The 27,399-nt window shown below is 37.0% G+C and overlaps 1 protein-coding gene across 4 annotated transcripts in view; it reads left to right on the top strand.

Moving 5' to 3' along the window:
- The window catches only part of LOC142355375 (uncharacterized), a 54,401-nt gene extending 27,300 nt beyond the window's left edge, over positions 1-27,101 (top strand). For 2 of the 4 annotated variants that reach the window (XM_075407572.1, XM_075407573.1), the window contains exon 4: positions 26,748-27,101. In XM_075407572.1, the coding sequence (XP_075263687.1) occupies positions 26,748-27,004 (257 nt within the window). In that variant the 3' untranslated portion in view covers positions 27,005-27,101. The remainder of the gene's footprint in view (positions 1-26,747) is intronic. The other 2 variants (XM_075407575.1, XM_075407574.1) reach the window with 2 other exon arrangements.
- Positions 27,102-27,399: the final 298 nt, after the last annotated feature.

The raw sequence follows: 27,399 nt of genomic DNA, 5'->3' as shown, positions 1-27,399 counted from the left end.
TCTTAGCTTAAGCGCGGGCCTTTTTGGCTTCTTTGCTGTCTAGAGTCGGTGCATTACTATGCTCCAGAAGGAGCGCACCTGATCTCTAGCCACCAAAGAAAAAAAGACCCTAAAGAGCTAAGACTAATGCGCGAAGGGGTCACAAACAAGGGCGGGGGGTTATCGCGCTGCACAATAGGGGTCACAGACAAGGGCGGAAATGTAGCCTTAGCTTGAGCGTGGGCCTTTATGGTTTCTTTGATGTCTAGAGTCGGTGCATTACTATGCTCCAGAAGGAGCGCACCTGATCTCTAGCCACCAAAGAAAAAAAAGACCCTAAAGAGCTAAGACTAATGCGCGAAGGGGTCACAAACAAGGGCGGGGGGTTATTGCGCTGCGCGAAGGGGTCACAAACAAGGGCGGGGGGTTATCGCGCTGAAGAAAGAAAGAGGCAAACATATAAATGAACATCTAAATGCACCAGAAAGGGGGTACAGAGAGGGGTGGGGGTTATAGCACCGAAAGAAAGAAACATAAATGAACATCTAAATGCACAAAAAAGGGGGCACAGAGAAGGGTGGGGTTCAAGCGAACGAAAAACGAACGAGCGCAGAGCGAGCGAAACAGAAACGAACGAGCGGGAAAGCGAGCGAACGAAAAACGAGCAAGCGCAAGGCGAGCGAAACAGAAACGAACGGGCGGGAAAGAGAACGAACAAAAACCGGGCGTGCGAAACAGGAACGAACGAACGGGAAAGCGAGCGAACGAAAAACGAGCGAGCGCAAGACGGGCGAAACAGACATGAACAAACGGGAAAGCGAGCGAACGAAAAACGAGCGAGCGCAAGGCCAGCGAAACAAACAAACGAGCGGGAAATAGAGCGAACGAAAACAATCTGCCCAGAAGGCACCCCTAGAAAGAAAAGCCCTTGCCACAAGGCAAGATAGGGAGAGAGAGAGAGAGAGGAAAGGAACAAATGCCCAGAAGGCAACCAACAGACAGACAGAGTATGGAAGCGAGCGAAGCAAAAACAAAAGAGCGAGAGAGAGAGAGAGAGAGAGAGAGGGAGAAGCGAAAGAAAAAAGAAACAGAACAAAGCAAGGAGTGAGAAAGAGAGGGAGAGAAGGAGTGAGAGAGAAGTGACAGAGGGAGAGAGTGCAAGTTGATTTCACTTCATCAATGTAAGCGCTCAGGAAATTTTGTTCATCATAGCGCATCATTGGAATAAATTAGAAATAAGACCTGTGACCTGTGAGAAACAAAAAAGTCAAAGCAAAAAAGACGGAGAGAAATGACTGATATCAAACCATCAGAAAGTCTATAATCACAAACCAAAATGCCGATTTCATTTCATTCTTGTCATCGCTCAGAAAACTTGTGTGAAAACAGCATATCAATGGCTCACAAGATGAGATAACGGAAGAAACATCAGAAAATAGCAAAGAACGACAAAAACGAAACTCGAGCTAGCGCTCAGAAAACTGTGTTCCCATCACTGCACATAAATGGAAAATAGAAGAAAAAAATGTCAGTGCCAAAACTGAGAATGAACGATAGAATCAATGGAGGATAAAGGGAAATGCCAATGAAATGGTACAATTAACCAAAGAGCGCTCAGAAACTTTTCAGTTTTCATCACAGCGCACAAAGGTAGAAAAATGAGAACAGCAAAAATGAGGCATCACTGGTGAAAAGACGCGTAAAAAGAACATATAAGGCATTATAAAGACAATGGTAAAACATCAACAATGAAATGACGCGCTCAGAAGTTATCAGTTAATGAGAAAAAATATGAAAGCAAACACCAAAGCAAGAGCAAAAGCAAAAAGGGACATAGATTTTGAGCATGAGTAGACAGGAGCCGCTCCGAAGAAAACAGCGGATCAGCAAAGGAACCAAGACATTAAAAAGCAATTATTTGAACCAAAGATCGAAGCAAGAAAAAAAACAAACCAAAGCACAAAACGAGTGAACAACAAAATGAGCACCAATTTAAATAAGCACAGAAAACGAATGTAATGAAAGTGAAGGGACGCGATCAGAAATTATCTGTGAAACAAAACCCGGGTAAAATCAAACAAGAAACGAGTAAAGTACAAAATTGAATCGAAAGAAAAACCAATAGAACAACACAAAACCGAACCAACGGACGCCAGGACAACAAAAACGCTTTCAAATGAGCAGTTAAAATCACCACTGCCCAATTACTAAAGCAGGAGACAAACAAAATGAACAAGGAACACATCTAAATAGCAACATCGAATCTCACCAAAACAAAAAACAGACCAGAGACAACTAGATTCTAAAAATGCAATAACCAAATAAATGCCTCTAAATGCAGTTGCTCCAAGAAACTCATCACAGCGCGTCATGAACAATCAAAATCAACAAAAAAATAACAAAAGGCACAAAAGACTTGAATTAAAAATTGCAACAATAAAAAAGAACACTGACAAACATAACGATATAACGAAAAGAATATGACCACCACAAACAAAAAAAAGCAAAGAACTACTATAACAACACAAAACAGAATCAATGGACTCAAGGACCAAGAAGACGCTTTCAAATGAGCAGTTAAAAATCATCACTGCCCAATTTTGAAAGCAGGAAGTCAACAATATCAAAGAACACAATATATAAATAGCAAAATCGAATCTTCACAAGACAAAAAAAACCAGAGAAAACTAGATTCTAAAAATGCAATAACCAAATAAATGCCTCTAAATGCAGTACAGGCCCAAGTTAATCTTAGGAAGCAATAATCAGCTCCAAGAAACTCCTCACAGCGCGTCATGAACAACCAAAATCAACAAACAAAAAACAAAAGGCACAAAAGACTTGAATTGAAAATTACAACAATAAAATCGAACACTGACAAACAAAACGATATAACGAAAAATATAAGACCATCAAAAACAAAAGCAAAGAACCACTATACCGACACAAAACAGAATCAGTGGACTCACGGACAAAGAGGACGCTTTCAAATGAGCAGTTAAAAATCACCACTGCCCAATTTGAAATGCAGCAAACACAAAAACTCAACAAAGATCACAAAATTAACAGCAAAATCAAGACCAGAGACAAAGAGATTGTGAAAAAGCAACCAGCAATAAAACGGCGTTATAAATTCGGAACAGGGCAGATACAAATAGAGCTAAAAGCTGCTCTAATAAACTCATCACAGCGCGTCATAGACAGTAGAAAAAATTTATGATTTAGCAAATTAAACCCGAGATTCATGCGAATGAAATAAGAAATAAAAAACTCGCAAACATGCCAATGGATTTATCACAGCATATCTGATCAACCACTACATCAAACTAAATCGAGGCTAAAGATCAAGTATTTTCATCTCAGCGCGTCATACATGGACAAACAGCTATATTTTAACAACACAAATCTGGAATTTATTCAAGTTACAAAGAAAAGAGAATTTAAAAATCGTTTTCAATCAAAGAATCAAAACAAACTCTTCAATAAAAATGCGAAGGCAGGAGACAGTTAAATCAAACAGTATCACTTCGCAGATTAGAAACTTATCACCAATAGATTAGAGGCACAAAAATCAAGTTTGTAAAAATGAAAAAGGCCAATTCTACAATTAACCTTAACGAAAACAATAAAGCTTAAGGAAGAGACCAATTCTACAATTAGTCTTGCATCGGAAAAAAGAAATACAGGGAGCTAAAAATAAATTAACTCAACCAGGAACTCATTGACACAGAGGCACTTATTTAAAGACTCTAGTACAAATAAGCCGATTCAACAAAGCAAGAAAGTCCAGTTTTCCGTCATTACTGAGGTGGCACGGGTCACTTAGTTTGAAATGCTTGGTTTTTAGTTTTGGAGCAACGTAATTTTTACCCAGAATATCATGCAACATAGTATTAACGGTCTCTATGGCGACAGGGCACATATCTCTGCGTTTCCACACTCCTATCACGAAAACTTGCGTGCCGTCCCGCGCGGTACAGTTCGCAAAACTAGCAAGATTGAGCGCAACTTCTTTGGAGGGTTTGGCAGGGATGTTAAAGAAATCAGCTAAATCCTTGTTTCCAACAGCCACCACAACTGTATCATATTGCCTTGCGGCTCGCAAGGGCCAAGCTCGTGGGATCTCATGCCGCTCATTGTCAGAACGTCGATTTGGAACTTCGATAGCAAAGAGTCGTAATATATGTCTTGTTTCAAATGTCTGGTATTTGAATCTCCGATGACCAGTTTTGAACTAAACAAAATTTTATATAACAAAAGACAACAACAAACATTACAGATAAAGAGAAAAAAATAGCTTAGACAGTCACTTGCCAATAATATTCAAAATTTTAAAGAACTTTTCAATTGCTTAGAAGCTGCCAAAAAGAAAACTGTTCCAAAATTCGATGGAGAAATTTTGTTTGATAAGATCACTTACTATTTAAGACGCCATTGTTGAGTTCGCCTGGTAGGAGCCCCTAAACAGTCTATGCAGTATCTTGAGTTCTTTGATATATAAGATTAGCGAGAAAACAAATAAAAGAACGCCAAAAAATCCGACAAAAAGATTACCTAAAACTTGAATGCTATTGATTCTACAATCAATAGATCGAAAAAAAAGCATATTGATTTTGAGCTAATTATGTTCGAATCCCTCCTTGATCACGCTGATTTTTAAACCCTCACAAACGGGAAGAGCAATCACTTTATAGCATAAGTTAGCAACAGAGCACAACTCTAGGGGTCCCAAGTTTTTTACTTCGTAGCAAAATTCACAAAAAGTGGTTACACTTTCCGGGAGAATGTTGAGTTTTGAAATATTTGTATAATACCTTACGACCGCATATATATCGTCTTCAATTTTCGCAAAACACTGAATCTAAACAAATTTTTTGTCTTTCAGTTGAACAACACTTTCACTAACATTGTCGTTTAGTCTAGTATACGAGAGCGAATAAAAATTTTTTCCAATATCATTCACGTACCGAGCAAAAGTTTTTGTAGCATTCTTTTCTTCACAGTAAATTTTTATTTCGCCAGCTAATTTCGTAAAACTTTCGATGCATGAAACTTTTACACTAGTTATATCTAACTCATATAGAGAATTTTGGTGCTTTAAAAACCGATCGACCATTTTTTCTGGGTTCTTTATTGTTCCGGAGAGGGCAGATAGTAATTGATGGTTTGCTGATTCAAAACAAAAGCGGAAAAAAGCCAAAGGGGACCATTTCGGCGGACCTGCTCAACTAACTGAAGCATTGTGTGAAAATTGAAGGATTGGGATCCGAGTCCATACAAATCAAGGAAATTTTCAAAGAACGAATTAATCAAAGCATCGGCAGGCTGAAGATATTCAACATCAAAACTTCCATCAGACAACAGCCTAATTGCAAAACTTAACTTGCAAAAGCTCTCAAAATAAATGTTTGAGACGTTTAAATTATCAAACACTAAGGGGTCAATATGGAAAAAGAACAGCTTAAAGTCGAATGCCTTCCAAAATGTAAGATCTTTTCAACTTTTTCGTGCGGTGCAATATATCAAAAGGAATTTTACAATTAGAGACAAGATTTTCCAGCTCTTTTAGAGTACCTCCTTTCGCTAGGGAAATCAGAAACTTAGAAAAAATTTTTGCAGTACCTAAACAAACTTGATGCATAGGATCTATAACACAATCCCATGGTAAATTAAAAAACTTACTTAGTGGAGTGATCGATTTTACACCGTTGACAGCAATTCGTCTTTTTTCAGCAAGCTCGCCACAAGCTTGAAACGTAATTTTTTCTCGAAGAATGAAGGGCTTAGACACTTTGAAAAGCAATCTATTATTTTTATGAAAACCTTTTATGAAACAGTGAGCACAACTATCATTGCTCATATGTTGCTTCATGCATAAAACGTACGTTCTTGCTGGTGCGTCACAAACAATACTCCGATATCTTGAAAAAACACGACCAATGGACTCAAATAACACACCAGTCGAAAAACTTTCTAACTCAAGACATACTCTTTGTAGCATGTCATCAAAGTCGGGTTTCGACTCGCCATACCAAAGCGCCAAAAGACAAATATTTGAGTAAGAAGATCTTAAAACAGGGGGCAAATTAAAAATCTGAACCCAAGTAGGCCACACAGAAAGTTTACTTGACTTGAAAATTGGAGCTCCATCTGTATTGAAAACCAGCTGCAGTTCAGACTTGCAAAATGCGTCAGTAGAGGTTTCCCAATTACACAGATTCGACCAGGACTGCTGAATATAAGAAATATTTCTCTTGACAATACGATTAAGTTGCGGAATGAGATCAATCATAAGCAACTTTGACGAACCAAAAGATGTACTTGTTACCAACGGAAGGTTTGTGGCGGGAATATCAGCAAAGATCTTATTGGGGTAGGGCAAAACGCTTGCAAAAAACTTCAGAAAATCACTTTTTACAACATCCGAGAGCTTATGCTTATTTGAAAGGCTAGAAAACTTTTGAATGAACTCATCGTGCGTGACGTTGGCTCCTTCGTATAAGTTAAAATCCAAGGAAATGGGGGCGGGTAGATTTTCATCAATTTTATCACAAAAATTTCCCTCTTCAAAATTTTGGAGGTTAACAGGCGATGAACAACGGAAAGCTTCCACTTGATTTTGGTTCGGAGACGAGGGCGAGTCTATATCATCTGTTGATGCATCATCCGATTCAGTTAGGTTTTGAAAAGTTTCCTCAACTGGAGTTAAAGTCGACCGTTACAAACCTCTACTGTCGTCAAACCAAGCAAAAAATGACTCAAAAGTTATAAAATTCAGATTTTCGCATATTCTATTCTCGGGAAAAAACATTCTTAGGCGAGAAGGAAAACCTTGCCGAGAAAAACGATTTATCGGATTTGGTGCCAAATCAATTCCTTTATTCTTTTTAGTAACTTTTCTGCGCTTTACAGCTAATTCCGGAAAAGGGTTTCCATGTAAACTTTTGTAGGGACATAGACAAAACTCGTTGTTCGGCCCAAAAAAATGATTTTGATAGGATATGGTAAGCTCTTCGCCTGCTTTTATTTCACGCAATGGTACGCAAACCATCAAATTTTTCACATTTACGTAAGCCACATTAGGACGGCATGATGCATTTACGAATGAAATAGGACCAAGCATTAACCATTGAACGCCCACTCTTGAACTTTCAATTACTGAAAAATCGTTAAAACCTGGAATTATTTCATCCTCTTTTATATCAACAAGATACCGTATCAAGCCTGGAATCTCCAATTTAGAGTTTATATCGCATTTCGCAAACACGCCTAATTGAAAGAAACTTACATCTTTTAAGTAGTCAACACAACTGTACCTCATCAACTTCAGACTTTTGCCATACTCTGAATCCAGGAAAGCCTCAACATCTTTAAGGTAGTCTGGCATGTAGTCGAGAGTCAAACAAACGTTGTGAGCCTCAATTTCACCAAAGCTCACCCATTTCTTTGTTAATTTAGCATCTATGAAAGCTAGCTCACTCCAGGTAATAGCCAGTTTGACTAGTTGCTGAGCTACTGGAAGGTATAACTTATACTTTTTGTAATCGAGAATAGACATTTCATCTGGAAACAAGACCTATATTAGTAGACCGCAACCCAAAATGCAAAAGCGAAGACAGTTTAGAGTGCATGGAAAACCAGAAATATTACTAAAAACAATTCAACAAAGATTTTGTTTATTAATTTCAGCCTTTTCATGACGCCCTAGAGAATTTGCTGCGTCTTTTGCTCGTCGAAGAGCGTAGAGACTGTCTCCGCAGATTAGCTTGACAGCTTCTGAAACAAAAAAAAACAGTTAAAAAAGAAAAAAAGCTCCAAAAAAAGCTGCAAAAAAACCTTTGAAAAATTTCTCATCGTCAGCTGATGCTAATTGTCTTGCAGAGTGCTTCAAGTTTTTTCTCTGGACGAACCAACAAAACTCCAAACGTTCCTCTTTTGAATGAATTGAGCGTGCAAGAAACCTTCCAACTGCAGCATAGTCATGACGACAGCCATCATAACTAAACAAATCGACTCCTTTATAGACCAGTTTCTGATCAACTGCAGCCCTCTGAGCTCTCACACCTCTATCGTTCTATTCAAAAGTCAAGACTTAAAAAAAATGTTGGTTGCTATCAACCAAATAAAATTGTAGAAAAGCCAGTATATCAAAACTTGTGCAATACTTACGAATTTTTTCAGTCCCTTCCAGACTTCGAGCATTCGGTTACGTGCTTCAACTTCCAGGGCATTGTTTCGACGCAAGGAACCTTCAATAGTTTCTATACCACTTAGAACACTTCTCAAATCTTTAAAGTGGTAGCTCATTTCAATTAACTGAAAAAATGCTTTGCTTAGCAACAAGAAATTTCCAACTAAAAATTAAGCCATTTAAGCCAAATAGGAACAATAAAGACTCGGAGGGACTTATCAGGAAGGCTGAATTTAACTTTGGAAAGGAAACAAAAATTCAACATCCGCAAAACTTTAGGACAACTTTGTAACATTTCATAATCAAAAGCAATATTCATAGGAGTCAATCAAACCTAACTTCGTATTTTTTCAACAAATTTACACTTTCATCAACCAGAAGCATCCTATATATACACAAAGAGCAAGAATATTACAAAAAGTAATGCAGCTTGAAAAAATTTTCCACATCAAAGAATAGTTCCCTCCAACCAGAACTACTTCTGGCTATCAGAACCGTAAACAAAACCTTAACAATGTTGAAAGCCTTTTCGACGAAAGAAACGCCTCCTTGATTGTAAAGATTCAGACCGTTGAACACCAATTCTGGCTGGTTGGGCTCCTCTTCGTTCCATTATCTTTATCAACCATGTTCCGTGAAAGCGCAACGGGAGTTTCGGAGATCCGATATATCTCGTCCAAAGATCGCCTCGAAAATTTTGTCAGATCATCTAAGAGACGGTCACTTCTGTCCATTCGGGACTCTAGTCTGCTAATAACTCGATCGAATCGTTTCACTAAATCGCCCTAAAAACAATTATTCAATCTGGTTGCTACCAACCATTTTTGCGCCCTTTACTCTTACCCTAACTTTTGTTCTGAGTTATAATCAAGCTTTTGCTTACTTTTTGCTGTTGGATCTAATGAAAGGCACCAAGCTCCAATCTTGAGAATAAACTCTTAGCAGAATTGATTATTAAGGTTAGCAGCCCAAAATTTTTTTTAAAAAAAAGAAATAAGTGAAAAAAGAATTAGAAGTCTAGCTTTAACTTTTCCTTCGTCTATCAAAACATCTTATCATATTTACCACTTATTCCGCAGTTACACTCTGCACAGTGCCAATGTTCTTAACACTTTTGGCCTTTTGAGCTTCTAGGTCAGGCAGGTCTGGCTCGTCAGCGTCATCAGTCGAATCATCGCTATCACAACTTTCAAATGGTTCCTCGATAACTTCATCATTTCTGACCTGAGTTGATGTCTTCTTTTCAATTTCAATATCATCTCTTCTTTTCAATTTCAATATCATGTCTTCTTTTCAATTTCAATTGATGTCTTCTTTTCAATTTCAATATCATGTCAGCATTAAACCCATATGTAGGCAACCACTACAAGCACATACACACCCAAACAAACTTTTCTACAACAAAACCGAGGCTACCCCCGGTTGATTCCTTTCGAATAGACTATTATACAATACTGTCTGGTATTTCTATTTAATTTTCAGATAACACACAGATTGCAATTTGTTACTAAGATTGCCACACCAAGCAAAATTACGGCTACACAACTGTTGTCTCAATTCTACAACTGAACCACTAACACATTTTTTGAAACACCTACGACACGGCTAGCATGAAAATGACAATACTGCAACTTACTGTATTGGTTGTGAAGATGATTTTGGTCTGTGTAGTCGATAATGCAAAATGCAAATGTCAAAAATCAAGAATTTCAAGATTCAAAATCTGAAATAGGGCATTTCTATAACAAAATCACTGTTATAAAGTTACGCTGACCCCAGCAACGACATTGACAGACCTGTATCAGTCATAGTTCACTAATATCAACCTAACGGTGGCCATTAGATACCATTTCGATGAAAATTCAATGAATAACTATCAATTTTCGGGTCAAAAAATGGGTCAAAATGGGCAAAATGGGAGGGTGTTTCGGTACCAATTTCTCAAAGACGGCTGAATCAAATTACACGAGCCTTATACCAACAAAAACGTCAATTTATTATCTGTTGAACGCACCAAATAAAAATAAAATTGAACAACTACACTAGGAGTTATTAAGGGTTATATGTACTGTACCAAAGCCCATATTTGATGGGCTAAATGACGGGTATGTCTAGGCCAATAACTCCAAGATGCCTGGACCAAAATAAACGACCCTTATATCAAAATAAACCTCAGTTGAAGCCCTCTAAATGCACCAAACACAATTGAAATCGAACCATTCATTCACGAGTTATTAAAGATCAAATGTACCGTACTAGGGCCCATTTCATGGGTACACCGGAGGGGTCATGTCCAGGCCAATAACTCCAAGATGCCTGGACCAAAATGAATGAACCTTATATCAAAATAAACCTCAGATCAAGACCTGTTAAACACACTAACCAAATTTAAAATCGGACCATTCGCGCACGAGTTATTAAAGATCAAAGGCGCTGTACCAGGGCCCATTTTCACAGGTAAATTGGGCGGGTATTCCCAGGTGAATAACTCAACGGTGAACGGACCAAAATTGGCGGCACCTATATCAAATTCAACCTCGGTTCAGAGCCTATTCAGATCAGCAAACAGAATTAAAATTGAATAACAATACGGAGAGATATTGGAGTTTTAAGGTACAGTACCAAAACCTAAATATATATGCGATTTGACCCATAATTTGACACAAATTATAACTTATAACTCGGTTATGAAAATGACACTTTGTGGAAACTTTACCCATGTCATCACAATACTATGGGGACTATAAATATCACAAACAGAACTCGGGAACGTTTTATAAGCAGAAACAGGTAAAATAGGTCGAATTTCAGGTCAAATCAGGCTTGACCTGTCATGGACTATCTTTTCGTAACGGCTGGACGAATTATCACAAACCGTATAGTAAATCAAACTAGAGCTCAAGACAAGTTCAACGAGCCATCACAAACTGAAATCGGTTAAGTTTTCGTGGAGATATTGCAAAATTAACGTTTCGTACCAGGTCAAATAATCCACCTGGTACGTGACCTGGATCGTCAAAATTTTCAATGTCAACATTGAAATATTTGTACACACTACATTACAATTCCATCAGTACATAATACTGGGTGTCATAGGCCATTATTTGACACCAAAACACCAATTTTTCAACATTTTATCAACCTCTGCCTTAAGGGCACGTTTTTGTGAAAAATGGGGGTACGGCACGTGCAGAGTGAAAATTGAACCCCTAAACTCCGGAAAAGTACATAGGAAAACATACGCAACGGACTCCAGGCATAAGGACGAAGCTCCAGAACCATTATCTGTAGCTTAAATCACTCATTATGAAGTTTCGAAAATCGGCCGCTCCGAAAAGTACCCAAAATAGGGTAATTTCCGTTTTACCGCTAAAAATTCTCATCGACCTCGCCGAGCTACAGCCGCAACCACTATCAATCGGCGAGACGGTTTCATGCACGACAAAACAAGCCTACTTTCGCTTAAATCCGTTCAGTATTCACAGGGATATTTCAATATTACTGAGACGTACACCATTTTTTCATGACACAATAAGGCCTGTTCCTGCGTGAAAAACGCTCTACGAAAAAGAAACGCTAACGCAACACAAATCGGGTCGCAGTGTAGGCTCTCCTTGATGTTCTTGCTGGGTATGCTTTGCTAACATGGTTTTCGCATCATCTTCAAACGCATGTTTCATGTAGAATCTTTGTAAATACGTTTTTTGAAAAAAAGCACAACCGAGTACTGCTAGTTTTACGAAATACCTAAACAGTGAAAGAATTGCCAAAATTTCAAAACAGCAGTCACTTGAATTCCTAAAAACTGAAGGATAATCGCAGACGGGTGCCTGAAATAGGCTACCGGCAACAAAAACAATTGCACGACGTAGATGCAGCATAGTTTTTTACAAACACATTTTTTACATTTCCTTTGCACTCAAAAAAGCAACACCATAGAAAATTTTTTTTAACCTAGTGACCTGCAAACACAGAGGAGGACAACACGCCAACTTGACACATTTCCTACGGTTCCTGTCTATAATGCTTAAAGAATTATTGTAAAAAGACAAAAAATCAGCGACACATAATTTTTGGTTTTGTGTTAGCTTTCAAGAAATTGCTGTCCAATTTTTATAGTTGAAAGATAATTGAACAGCCTGTTTTCTAACAAACACCGCAATTGTTTGTTAGTGATCTAATAGTGGCGTTTTAAGGCCTTTAAACTGTCAAAAAATTCAAAAGATAGCAGCTCCTTCTAAAAATTAAAGGAAGCTGATTTCATGTCAGTGAGCAATTATTCACTTCATCTGTTGCTCATAGACACAACTTTTTTGATTATTTTGAAACCAGTATCCAATTGGCCTAATTAGGTTGTTTGCCATGAAGAAGGATCAAAAGAGTGTAGTAAACGGTAAGAAAGCTTATCCCATTTGTTGTGGCAGAAAACAAACCAAAAGCAGAAAAATTAAAAAAAAAAAAGTATTTCATAACTCATGCAAACCCCTGAATCGCAATTTTGTGTCCCAAAAGATTTTTTGACAACTCAATTTACTATCTGTTTTGGTAAAGACAGTTATATAGCCTTACAAAAATTACAACGAAAGTCTCAATTACAGAACAAAAAGTCGATTATAACATTATATATCATAAACAGGAAGCCTGTGGATGCTTTTTTATGACCCTTTTTAATGCTTACCAAGTGATTCACACTTGGTGTGAACATAATGAACCCTTGAAACGATCATTGAACTTTTTTTTCTGGAAACGAGTATTTCAAACACGTTATCGACGGTAAAGTTGATATAAAACTTTCCGATTAGGACCGAGAGAAAAATAATTTTAAGGCGAAAAATTTTTGGACCCCGTTTTCTCCCTTAAACTGTGTGGTAGTTTCAGTGGGAGTGCCGTTATGCTATAGGATGACTTTACAAGGGGTTGGAAGGTTGAGAAAATTGACCATTTACGTTTTTCGACAGGTACCTGTTTAATCGTTGAAAAACGTTATAATATCGTAACACAGAACGTATGATTGACTATATTGGGGGGACTATCTGCTTTTTCCCTCTCAATTGGTTACTTGCATTTGGTTCTTTGTGTCTTTGCTACCTATTAATGATTCAAAGTGAATGGACTCACAGAAAAGTCTCATTTACAGAACAAAAAGTCGATTATAACATTATATATCATAAGCAAGAACGCTCTGGACGCTTTTTTATGGCCTTTTTTAGTGCTTGCCAAGTTATTCACACTTGGTGGGAACAGAATGAACCATTGAAACGATCATTCAACTTTTTTTCTTGAAACGAGTATTTCAAACACGTTATCGACGGTAAAGTTGATATGAAACTTTCCGATTAGGCCCGAGAGAAAAATAACTTTAAGGCGAAAAAATTTTGGACCCCGTTTTTCTTCCTTAAACTTTGTGGTAGTTTCAGTAGGAGTGCCGTTATGCCATAGGATGACTTTACAAGGGGTTGGAAGGTTGAGAAAAAAGACCATTTACGTTTTTCGCCAGGTACCTGTTTAATCGTTGAAAATCTTTATAATATCGTAACACAAAACGTATGATTGACTTTATTGGGGGGACTATCTTCCTTTTCCCTCTCAACTGGTTATTGGCATTTGGTTTTTTGTGTCCTTGCTACCTATTAAAGATTCAAAGTGAATGCACTCACAGAAAAGTCTCATTTACAGAACAAAAAGTCGATTATAACATTATATATCATGAGCAAGAACGCTCTGGATGCTTTTTTATGGCCCTTTTTATTGCTTGCCAAATTATTCACACTTGGTGTGAACAGAATTAACCATTGAAACGATCATTGAACTTTTTTTCTGGAAACGAGTATTTCAAACACGTTATCGACGGTAAAGTTGATATGAAACTTTCCGATTAGGCCAGAGAGAAAAATAACTTTAAGGCGAAAAAATTTTGGACCCCGTTTTTCTTCCTTAAACTGTGTGGTAGTTTCAGTAGGAGTGCCGTTATGCTATAGGATGACTTTACAAGGGGTTGGAAGGTTGAGAAAAGTGACCATTTACGTTTTTCGCCAGGTACCTGTTTAATCGTTGAAATTCGTTATAATATCGTAACACAAAACATATGATTGACTATATTGGGGGACTATCTGCTTTTTCATTCTCAATTGGCTACTTGCATTTGGTTTTTTGTATCCTTGCTACCTATTAATGATTCAAAGTGAATGCACTCACAGAAAATCTCATTTACAGAACAAAAAGTCGATTATAACATTATATATCATAAGCAGGAACGCTCTGGATTTTTTTTGACCCTTTTTAATGCTTACCGAGTGATTCACACTTGGTGTGAACAGAATTAACCATTGAAACGATCATTGAACTTTTTTTCTGGAAACGAGTATTTCAAACACGTTATCGACGGTAAAGTTGATATGAAACTTTCCGATTAGGCCAGAGAGAAAAATAACTTTAAGGCGAAAAAATTTTGGACCCGGTTTTTCTTCCTTAAACTGTGTGGTAGTTTCAGTGGGAGTGCCGTTATGCTATAGGACGACTTTACAAGGGATTGGAAGGTTGAGAAAAGTGACCATTTACCTTTTTCGCCAGGTACCTGTTTAATCATTGAAAAACGTTTTAAAATCGTAACACAAAACGTATGTTTGACTATATTGGTGGGACTATCTGCTTTTTCCCTCTCAATTGGTTACTTGCATTTGGTTTTTTGTGTCCTTGCTACCTATTAATGATTCAAAGTGAATGCACTCGCAGAAAGTCTCATTTACAGAACAAAAAGTCGATTATAACATTATATATCATAAGCAAGAACGCTCTGGATGCTTTTTTATGGCCCTTTTTAGTGCTTACCAAGTTATTCACACTTGGTGTGAACAGAATATACCATTGAAACGATCATTGAACTTTTTTTGTGGAAACGAGTATTTCAAATAGGTTATCGACGGTAAAGTTGATATGAAACTTTCCGATTAGGCCCGAGAGAAAAATAACTTTAAGGCAAAAAAATTTTGGACCCCGTTTTTCTTCTTTAAACTGTGTGGTAGTTTCAGTAGGAGTGCCGTTATGCTATAGGATGACTTTACAAGGGATTGGAAGGTTGAGAAGAGTGACCATTTACATTTTTCGCCAGGTACCTGTTTAATCATTGAAAAACGTTATAATATCGTAACACAAAACGTATGATTGACTATTTTGGGGGGACTATCTGCTTTTCCCTTTCAATTGGTTACTTGCATTTGGTTTTTTGTGTCCTCGCTACCTATTAATGATTCAAAGTGAATGCACTCACAGAAAAGTCTCATTTACAGAACAAAAAGTCGATTATAACATTATGTATCATAAGCAAGAACGCTCTGGATGCTTTTTTATGGCCCTTTTTAGTGCTTACCAAATTATTCACACTTGTTGTGAACAGAATGAACCATTGAAACAATCATTGAACTTTTTTGTGGAAACGAGTATTTCAAATACGTTATCGACGGTAAAGTTGATACGAAACTTTCCGATTAGGCCCGAGAGAAAAATAACTTTAAGGCGAAAAAATTTTGGACCCCGTTTTTCTTCCTTAAACTGTGTGGTAGTTTCAGTAGGAGTGCCGTTATGCTATAGGATGACTTTACAAGGGATTGGAAGGTTGAGAAAAATGACCATTTACATTTTTCGCCAGGTACCTGTTTAATCATTGAAAAACGTTATAATATCGTAACACAAAACGTATGATTGACTATTTTGGGGGGACTATCTGCTTTTTCCCTCTCAATTGGCTACTTGCATTTGGTTTTTTGTGTCCTTGCTACCTATTGTTGATTCAAAGTGAATGCACTCACAGAAAAGTCTCATTTACAGAACAAAAAGTCGATTATTTCATTATATATCATAAGCAGGTACGCTCTGGATGCTTTTTTATGACCCTTTTTAATGCTTACCGAGTGATTCACACTTGGTGTGTACAGAATGAACCATTGAAACGATCATTGAACTTTTTTTCTGGAAACGAGTATTTCAAACACGTTATCGACGGTAAAGTTGATATGAAACTTTCCGATTAGGCCAGAGAGAAAAATAACTTTAAGGCGAAAAAATTTTGGACCCGGTTTTTCTTCCTTAAACTGTGTGGTAGTTTCAGTGGAAGTGCCGTTATGCTATAGGACGACTTTACAAGGGATTGGAAGGTTGAGAAAAGTGACCATTTACGTTTTTCGCCAGGTACCTGTTTAATCATTGAAAAACGTTATAATATCGTAACACAAAACGTATGATTGACTATTTTGGGGGGACTATCTGCTTTTCCCTTTCAATTGGTTACTTGCATTTGGTTTTTTGTGTCCTCGCTACCTATTAATGATTCAAAGTGAATGCACTCACAGAAAAGTCTCATTTACAGAACAAAAAGTCGATTATAACATTATGTATCATAAGCAAGAACGCTCTGGATGCTTTTTTATGGCCCTTTTTAGTGCTTACCAAATTATTCACACTTGGTGTGAACAGAATTAACCATTGAAACGATCATTGAACTTTTTTTCTGGAAACGAGTATTTCAAACACGTTATCGACGGTAAAGTTGATATGAAACTTTCCGATTAGGCCAGAGAGAAAAATAACTTTGAGGCGAAAAAATTTTGGACCCGGTTTTTCTTCCTTAAACTGTGTGGCAGTTTCAGTGGGAGTGCCGTTATGCTATAGGACGACTTTACAAGGGATTGGAAGGTTGAGAAAAGTGACCATTTACGTTTTTCGCCAGGTACCTGTTTAATCATTGAAAAACGTTTTAAAATCGTAACACAAAACGTATGTTTGACTATATTGGTGGGACTATCTGCTTTTTCCCTCTCAATTGGTTACTTGCATTTGGTTTTTTGTGTCCTTGCTACCTATTAATGATTCAAAGTGAATGCACTCGCAGAAAGTCTCATTTACAGAACAAAAAGTCGATTATAACATTATATATCATAAGCAAGAACGCTCTGGATGCTTTTTTATGGCCCTTTTTAGTGCTTACCAAGTTATTCACACTTGGTGTGAACAGAATATACCATTGAAACGATCATTGAACTTTTTTTGTGGAAACGAGTATTTCAAATAGGTTATCGACGGTAAAGTTGATATGAAACTTTCCGATTAGGCCCGAGAGAAAAATAACTTTAAGGCAAAAAAATTTTGGACCCCGTTTTTCTTCTTTAAACTGTGTGGTAGTTTCAGTAGGAGTGCCGTTATGCTATAGGATGACTTTACAAGGGATTGGAAGGTTGAGAAGAGTGACCATTTACATTTTTCGCCAGGTACCTGTTTAATCATTGAAAAACGTTATAATATCGTAACACAAAACGTATGATTGACTATTTTGGGGGGACTATCTGCTTTTCCCTTTCAATTGGTTACTTGCATTTGGTTTTTTGTGTCCTCGCTACCTATTAATGATTCAAAGTGAATGCACTCACAGAAAAGTCTCATTTACAGAACAAAAAGTCGATTATAACATTATGTATCATAAGCAAGAACGCTCTGGATGCTTTTTTATGGCCCTTTTTAGTGCTTACCAAATTATTCACACTTGTTGTGAACAGAATGAACCATTGAAACAATCATTGAACTTTTTTGTGGAAACGAGTATTTCAAATACGTTATCGACGGTAAAGTTGATACGAAACTTTCCGATTAGGCCCGAGAGAAAAATAACTTTAAGGCGAAAAAATTTTGGACCCCGTTTTTCTTCCTTAAACTGTGTGGTAGTTTCAGTAGGAGTGCCGTTATGCTATAGGATGACTTTACAAGGGATTGGAAGGTTGAGAAAAATGACCATTTACATTTTTCGCCAGGTACCTGTTTAATCATTGAAAAACGTTATAATATCGTAACACAAAACGTATGATTGACTATTTTGGGGGGACTATCTGCTTTTTCCCTCTCAATTGGCTACTTGCATTTGGTTTTTTGTGTCCTTGCTACCTATTGTTGATTCAAAGTGAATGCACTCACAGAAAAGTCTCATTTACAGAACAAAAAGTCGATTATTTCATTATATATCATAAGCAGGTACGCTCTGGATGCTTTTTTATGACCCTTTTTAATGCTTATCGAGTGATTCACACTTGGTGTGTACAGAATGAACCATTGAAACGATCATTGAACTTTTTTTCTGGAAACGAGTATTTCAAACACGTTATCGACGGTAAAGTTGATATGAAACTTTCCGATTAGGCCCGAGAGAAAAATAACTTTAGGGCGAAAAAATTTTGGACCCCGTTTTTCTTCCTTAAACTGTGTGGTGGTTTCAGTAGGAGTGCCGTTATGCTATAGGATGACTTTACAAGGGTTTGGAAGGTTGAGAAAAGTGACCATTTACGTTTTTCGCCAGGTACCTGTTTAATCATTGAGAAACGTTATATTATCGTAACACAAAACGTATGATTGACTATATTGGGGGAATATCTGCTTTTTCCCTCTCAATTGGGTACTTGCACTTGGTTTTTTGTGTCCTTGCTACCTATTAATGATTCAAAGTGAATGGACTCACAGAAAAATCTCATTTACAGAACAAAAAGTCGATTATAACATTATATATCATAAGCAGGAACGCTCTGGATGCTTTTTTATGACCTTTTTTAATGCTTACCAAGTGATTCACACTTGTTTTGAACAGAATGAACCATCGAAACGATCATTGAACTTTTTTTCTGGAAACGAGTACTTCAAACACCTTATCGACGGTAAAGTTGATATGAAACTTTCCGATTAGGCCCGAGAGAAAAATAACTTTAGGGCGAAAAAATTTCGGACCCCGTTTTTCTTCCTTAAACTGTGTGGTAGTTTCAGTAGGAGTGCCGTTATGCTATAAGATGACTTTACAAGGATTTGGAAGGTTGAGAAAAGTGACCATTTACGTTTTTCGCCAGGTACCTGTTTAATCATTGAAAAACGTTATATTATCGTAACACAAAACGTATGATTGACTATATTGGGGGGACTATCTGCTTTTTCCCTCTCAATTGGTTACTTTCATTTGAGTTTTTGTGTCCTTGCTACCTATTAAAGATTCAAAGTGAATGCACTCACAGAAAAGTCTCATTTACAGAACAAAAAGTCGATTATAACATTATATATCATAAGCAAGAACGCTCTGGATGGTTTTTTATGGACCTTTCTAGTGCTTCCCAAGTTATTCACACTTGTTGTGAGCAGAATGAATCATTGCAAAGATCATTGAACTTTTTTTCTGGAAACGAGTATTTCAAACACGTTATCGACGGTAAAGTTGATATGAAACTTTCCGATTAGGCCCGAGAGAAAAATAACTTTAAGGCGAAAAAATTTTCGACCCCGTTTTTCTTCCTTAAACTGTGTGGTAGTTTCAGTAGGAGTGCCGTTATGCTATAGGATGACTTTACAAGGGATTGGAAGGTTGAGAAAAGTGACCATTTACGTTTTTCGCCAGGTTCCTGTTTAATCATTGAAAAACGTTATAATATCGTAACACAGAACGTATGATTGACTATATTGGTGGGACTATCTGCTTTTTCCCTCTCAATTGGCTACTTGCATTTGGTTTTTTGTGTCCTCGCTACCTATTAATGATTCAAACTGAATGCACTCACAGAAAGTCTCATTTACAGAACAAAAAGTCGATTATAACATTATATATCATTAGCAGGAACGCTCTGGATGCCTTTTTATGGACCATTTTAGTGCTTCCCAAGTTATTCACACTTGTTGTGAACAGAATGAACCATTGCAACGATCATTGAACTATTTTTGTGGAAACGAGTCTCTCAAATACTTTATCGACGGAAAGTTGATATGAAACTTTCCGATTAGGCCCGAGAGAAAAATAACTTTAGGACGAAAAATTTTTGGAACCCGATTTTCTTCCTTAAACTGTGTGGTAGTTTCAGTAGGAGTGCCGTTATGCTATAGGATGACTTTTCAAGGGATTGGAAGGTTGAGAAAAGTGGCCATTTACGTTTTTGGCCAGGTACCTGTTTAATCCTTGAAAAACATTATAATATCGCAACACAGAACGTATGATTGACTATATTGGTGGGACTATCTGCTTTTTCCCTCTCAATTGGCTACTTGCATTTGGTTTTTTGTGTCCTCGCTACCTATTAATGATTCAAACTGAATGCACTCACAGAAAGTCTCATTTACAGAACAAAAAGTCGATTATAACATTTTATATCATTAGCAGGAACGCTCTGGATGCCTTTTTATGGACCATTTTAGTGCTTCCCAAGTTATTCACACTTGTTGTGAACAGAATGAACCATTGCAACGATCATTGAACGATTTTTGTTGAAACGAGTCTCTCAAATACTTTATCGACGGTAAAGTTGATATGAAACTTTCCGATTAGGCCCGAGAGAAAAATAATTTTAGGACGAAAAAATTTTGGAACCCGATTTTCTTCCTTAAACTGTGTGGTAGTTTCAGTAGGAGTGCCGTTATGCTATAGGATGACTTTACAAGGGATTGGAAGGTTGAGAAAAATGACCATTTACGTTTTTCGCCAGGTACCTGTTTAATCATTGAAAAAAGTTATAATATCGTAACACAGAACGTATGATTGACTATATTGGGGGACTATCTGCTTTTTCCCTCTAAATTGGGTACTTGTATTTGGTTCTTTGTGTCTTTGCTACCTATTAATGATTCAAAGTGAATGGACTCACAGAAAATCTCATTTACAGAACAAAAAGTCGATTATAACATTATATATCATAAGCAGGAACGCTCTGGATGCTTTTTTATGACCCTTTTTAATGCTTACCAAGTGATTCACACTTGGTGTGAACAGAATAAACCATTGAAACGATCATTGAACTTTTTTTTCTGGAAACGAGTATTTCAAACACGTTATCGACGGTAAAGTTGATATGAAACTTTCCGATTAGGCCCGAGAGAAAAATAACTTTCAGGCGAAAAAATTTTGGACCCCGTTTTTCTTCCTTAAACTGTGTGGTAGTTTCAGTAGGAGTGCCGTTATGCTATAGGATGACTTTACAAGGGATTGGAAGGTTGAGAAAAGTGACCAATTACGTTTTTCGCCAGGTACCTGTTTAATCATTGAAAAACGTTATAATATCGTAACACAGAACGTATGATTGACTATATTGGAGGGACTATCTGCTTTTTCAATCTCAATTGGTTACTTGCATTTGGTTCTTTGTGTCTTTGCTACCTATTAATGATTCAAAGTGAATGGACTCACAGAAAAGTCTCATTTACAGAACGAAAAGTCGATTATAACATTATATATCATAAGCAGGAACGCTCTGGATGCTTTTTTATGACCCTTTTTAATGCTTACCAAGTGATTTACACTTGTTGCGAACAGAATGAACCATTGAAACGATCATTGAATTTTTTTTCTGGAAACGAGTATTTCAAACACGTTATCGACGGTAAAGTTGATATGAAACTTTCCGATTAGGCCCGAGAGAAAAATAACTTAAGGCGAAAAAATTTTGTACCCCGTTTTTCTTCCTTAAACTGTGTGGTAGTTTCAGTAGGAGTGCCGTTATGCTATAGGATGACATTACAAGGGATTGGAAGGTTGAGAAAAGTGACCATTTACGTTTTTCGCCAGGTACCTGTTTAATCATTGAAAAACGTTATAATATCGTAACACAGAACGTATGATTGACTATATTGGGGGGACTATCTGCCTTTTCCCTCTCAATTGGTTACTTGCATTTGGTTCTTCGTGTCTTTGCTACCTATTAATGGTTCAAAGTGAATGGACTCACAGAAAAGTCTCATTTACAGAACAAAAAGTAGATTATAACATTATATATCATAAGCAGGAACGTTCTGGATGCCTTTTTATGGACCATTTTAGTGCTTCCCAAGTTATGCATACTTGTTGTGAACAGAATGAACCATTGCAACGATCATTGAACTATTTTTGTGGAAACGAGTCTCTCAAATACTTTATCTACGGTAAAGTTGATATGAAACTTTCCGATGAGGCCCGAGAGAAAAATAACTCTAAGGTGAAAAAATTTTGGACCCCGTTTTTCTTCCTTAAACTGTGTGGTAGCTTCAGTAGGAGTGCCGTTATGCTATAGGATGACTTTACAAGGGATTGGAAGGTTGAGAAAATGACCATTTACGTTTTTCGCCAGGTACCTGTTTAATCATTGAAAAACGTTATAATATCGTAACACAGAACGTATGATTGACTATATTGGGGGGACTATCTGCCTTTTCCCTCTCAACTGGTTACTTGCATTTGGTTTTTTGTGTCCTTGCTACCTATTAAAGATTCAAAGTGAATGCACTCACAGAAAAGTCTCATTTACAGAACAAAAAGTCGATTATAACATTATATATCATAAGCAGGAACGCTCTGGATGCTTTTTTATGACCTTTTTTAAAGCTTACCAAGTGATTCACACCTGGTGTGAACAGAATGAACCATTGAAACGATCATTGAACTTTTTTTCTGGAAACGAGTATTTCAAACACGTTATCGACGGTAAAGTTGATATGAAACTTTCCGATTAGGCCCGAGAGAAAAATAACTTTAAGGCTTAAAAATTTTGGACCCCGCTTTTCTTCCTTAAACTGTGTGGTAATTTCAGTAGGAGTGCCGTTATGCTATAGGATGACTTTACAAGGGATTGGAAGGTTGAGAAAAGTGACCATTTACGTTTTTCGCCAGGTACCTGTTTAATCATTGAAAAACGTTATATTATCGTAACACAGAACGTATGATTGACTATACTGGGGGGACTATCTGCTTTTTCCCTCTCAATTGGTTACTTGCATTTGGTTCTTTGTGTCTTTGCTACCTATTAATGATTCAAAGTGAATGGACTCACAGAAAAGTCTCATTTACAGAACAAAAAGTCGATTATAACATTATATGTCATAAGCAGCAACGCTCTGGGTGCCTTTTTATGGCCCTTTTTAGTGCTTACCAAGTTATTCACACTTGTTGTGAACAGAATGAACCATTGCAACGATCATTGAACTTTTTTTGTGGAAACGAGTCTCTCAAATACCTTATCGACGGTAAAGTTGATATGAAACTTTCCGATTAGGCCTGAGAGAAAAATAACTTTAAGGCGAAAAATTTTTGGACCCCGTTTTTCTTCCTTAAACTGTGTGGTAGTTTCAGTAGGAGTGCCGTTATGCTATAGGATGACTTTACAAGGGATTGGAAGGTTGAGAAAAGTGACCATTTACGTTTTTCGCCAGGTACCTGTTTAATCATTGAAAAGCGTTATAATATCGTAACACAAAACGTATGATTGACTATATTGGGGGGACTATCTGCTTTTTCCCTCTCAATTGGTTACGTGCATTTAGTTCTTTGTGTCTTTGCTACCTATTAAAGTTCAAAATTAATGGACTCACAGAAAAGTCTTATTTACAGAACAAAAAGTCGATTATAACATTATATATCATAAGCAGGAACGCTCTGGATGCTTTTTTATGACCCTTTTAACGATTACCAAGTGATTCACACTTGGTGTGAAGAGAATGAACCATTGAAACGATCATTGAACTTTTTTTCTGGAAACGAGTATTTCAAACACGTTATCGACGGTAAAGTTGATATGAAACTTTCCGATTAGGCCCGAGAAAAATAACTTTTAGGCGAAAAAATTTTGGACCCCGTTTTTCTTCCTTAAACTGTGTGGTAGTTTCAGTAGGAGTGCCGTTATGCTATAGGATGACTTTACAAGAGATTGGAAAGTTGAGAAAACTGACCATTTACGTTTTTCGCCAGGTACCTGTTTAATCATTGAAAAGCGTTATAATATCGTAACACAAAACGTATGATTGACTATATTGGGGGGACTATCTGCTTTTTCCCTCTCAATTTGTTACTTGCATTTGGTTCTTTGTGTCTTTGCTATCTATTAATGATTCAAAGTGAATGGACTCACAGAAAAGTCTCATTTACAGAACAAAAAGTCGATTATAACATTATATATCATAAGCAGGAACGCTCTGGATGCTTTTTTATGGCCCTTTTTAGTGGTTACCAAAATATTCACACCTGTTGTGAACAGAATGAACCATTGCAACGATCATTGAACTATTTTTGTGGAAACGAGTCTCTCAAATACTTTATCGACGGTAAAGTTGATATGAAACTTTCCGATTAGGCCCGAGAGAAAAATAACTTTAAGGCGAAAAAACTTTGGACCCCGTTTTTCTTCCTTAAACTGTGTGGTAGTTTCAGTAGGAGTGCTGTTATGCTATAGGATGACTTTACAAGGGATTGGAAGGTTGAGAAAAGTGACCATTTACGTTTTTCGCCAGGTACCTGTTTAATCATTGAAAAGCGTTATAATATCGTAACACAAAACGTTTGATTGTTTGATTGACTATATTGGGGGGACTATCTGCTTTTTCCCTCTCAATTGGTTACTTGCAATTGGTTCTTTGTGTCTTTGCTACCTATTAATGATTCAAAGTGAATGGACTCACAGAAAAGTCTCATTTACAGAACAAAAAGTCGATTATAACATTATATATCATAAGCAGGAACGCTCTGGATGCCTTTTTATGGCCCTTTTTAGTGCTTACCAAGTTATTCACACTTGTCGTGAACAGAATGAACCATTGCAACGATCATTGAACTATTTTTGTTGAAACGAGTCTCTCAAATACTTTATCGACGGTAAAGTTGATATGAAACTTTCCGATTAGGCCCGAGAAAAATAACTTTAAGGCGAAAAAATTTTGGACCCCGTTTTTTTCCTTAAACTGTGTGGTAATTTCAGTAGAAGTGCCGTTATAATATAGGATGACTTTACAAGGGATTGGAAGGTTGAGAAAAGTGACCATTTACGTTTTTCGCCAGGTACCTGTTTAATCATTGAAAAACGTTATAATATCGTAACACAAAACGTATGATTGACTATAATGGGGGACTATCTGCTTTTGCCCTCTCAATTGGTTACTTGCATTTGGTTCTTTGTGTCTTTGCTACCTTTTAATGATTCAAAGTGAATGGACTCACAGAAAAGTCTCATTTACAGAACAAAAAGTCGATTATAACATTATATATCATAAGCAGGAACGCTCTGGATGCTTTTTTATGGCCCTTTTTAGTGCTTACCAAGTTATTCACACTTGGTGTGAACAGAATGAACCATTGAAACGATCATTGAACTTTTTTTCTGGAAACGAGTATTTCAAACACGTTATCGACGGTAAAGTTGATATGAAACTTTCCGATTACGACCGAGAGAGAAAAATAACTTTAAGGCGAAAAAATTTTGGACCCCGTTTTTCTTCCTTAAACTGTATGGTAGTTTCAGTAGGAGTGCCGTTATGCTATAGGATGACTTTACAAGGGATTGGCAGGTTGAGAAAAGTGACCATTTACGTTTTTCGCCAGGTACCTGTTTAATCATTGAAAAACGTTATAATATCGTAACACAAAACGTATGATTGACTATATTGGGGAACTATCTGCTTTTTCCCTCTCAATTGGTTATTGCATTTGGTTCTTTGTGTCTGTGCTACCTATTAATGATTCAAAGTGAATGCACTCACAGAAAAGTCTCATTTACAGAACAAAAAGTCGATTATAACATTATATATCATTAGCTGGAACGCTCTGGATGCTTTTTTATGGCCCTTTTTAGTGCCTACCAAGTTATTCACACTTGGTGTGAACATAATGAACCATTGAAACGATCATTGAACTTTTTTTCTGGAAACGAGTATTTCAAACACGTTATCGACGGTAAAGTTGATATGAAACTTTCCGATTAGGCCCGAGAGAAAAATAACTTTAAGGCGAAAAAATTTTGGACCCCGTTTTTCTTCCTTAAACTGTGTGGTAGTTTCAGTAGCAGTTGCCGTTATGCTATAGGATGACTTTACAAGGGATTGGAAGGTTGAGAAAAGTGACCATTTACGTTTTTCGCCAGGTACCTGTTTAATCATTGAAAAACGTTATAATATCGTAACACAGAACGTATGATTGACTATATTGGGGGGACTATCTGCTTTTTCCCTCTCAATTGGTTACTTGCATTTGGTTCTTTGTGTCTTTGCTACCTATTAATGATTCAAAGTGAATGGACTCACAGAAAAGTCTCATTTACAGAACAAAAAGTCGATTATAACATTATATATCATAAGCAAGAACGCTCTGGATGCTTTTTTATGGCCCTTTTTAGTGCTTACCAAGTTATTCACACTTGGTGTGTACAGAATGAACCATTGAAACGATCATTGAACAATTTCTCCTGAAATGAGAGTTTGAAATATTTTGTTGAAGGCAGAAGTGATATGAAAATTTCTGTTTTGAACAGAGAGCTCCCTTTGACGTTTGAACTCATAAGAGAAAAGGATCATTGAGTTAATAGGACTTTAAAATTTCACTTTTTTCTTGAACATTATTCGACGTCTATCTTGCAAGATCTTGCAAGGTTCTTGCAAGATAGGCGTCCGGATCTTGCATCTTGCAAGATAAGCGTCATTTGCAAGAATCTTGCAAGATCTTGCAAGATAAGCGTCGGAGTTCGACTAGGGTACTGAGTAAAATCTGAAGCGCACACTCTTAATCTAAAACTGTTTCTTTCAAGGATAACATTTCAGGGCTTTCTGTGTTCTTTTTTTATAATAGGGGGGAAAGGGGTGGCTGAAGCGAAAGGTGAGTCTTCATTATACACCACGACTTTCTTCGGAAGTCCAGACAGTTTGGACCATGTTCCCTCTGAAGTGTGGACCAGCGTAAAAGAAGATCACCCTGAAGAAATAGCTTGTTCACGACTAACAAAGGATAAACTACAGGCCCACCTCTGTGCGGAAGAGAACATACCCATATACGCAGTCTGTACGATTAAAAAAATTTCACTGATCGAATATATCAGACAACTATGAAACAGTACTGCGCGACACTGTTCAGCTGAAAAACATAGAGATTGTTTAATCCATGGCCCGGAATTTTTTATTGAAAACTGCCCAAGTGCGCTTAACTTTTGGAGGAAAAAAATTTAATTGATAAAAGTTTTTAATGAGCTGAAAATTTAAATAAGTTTGCTAATGATTATTTTTGCGATTTACACACGGGAAAAACGCCCAGTTTTCCGAGAAACGATCGTCAAATACGCAAAAAAAATCGGAGGTTCAATGGGTTTCAGAATATTCAGTGCATTTACTACAAGATTTAGCTGAATCATCGCTGCAGCATTTCTGACAAAATAATACGCAAAAAGGAGCGTTTTCTCGAAACAATGTGCAAAATCTCGTATGAATGAGCGCATTACGCTACTTTT

The sequence above is a fragment of the Convolutriloba macropyga genome, unplaced genomic scaffold (assembly GCF_964194025.1).
Source record: "Convolutriloba macropyga unplaced genomic scaffold, txConMacr16.3 SCAFFOLD_775, whole genome shotgun sequence".
NCBI classification, from domain to species: Eukaryota; Metazoa; Xenacoelomorpha; order Acoela; family Convolutidae; genus Convolutriloba; species Convolutriloba macropyga.
Note: the sequence above shows the minus strand (reverse complement) of the source record. Positions and strands in the feature narration are given on the sequence as shown.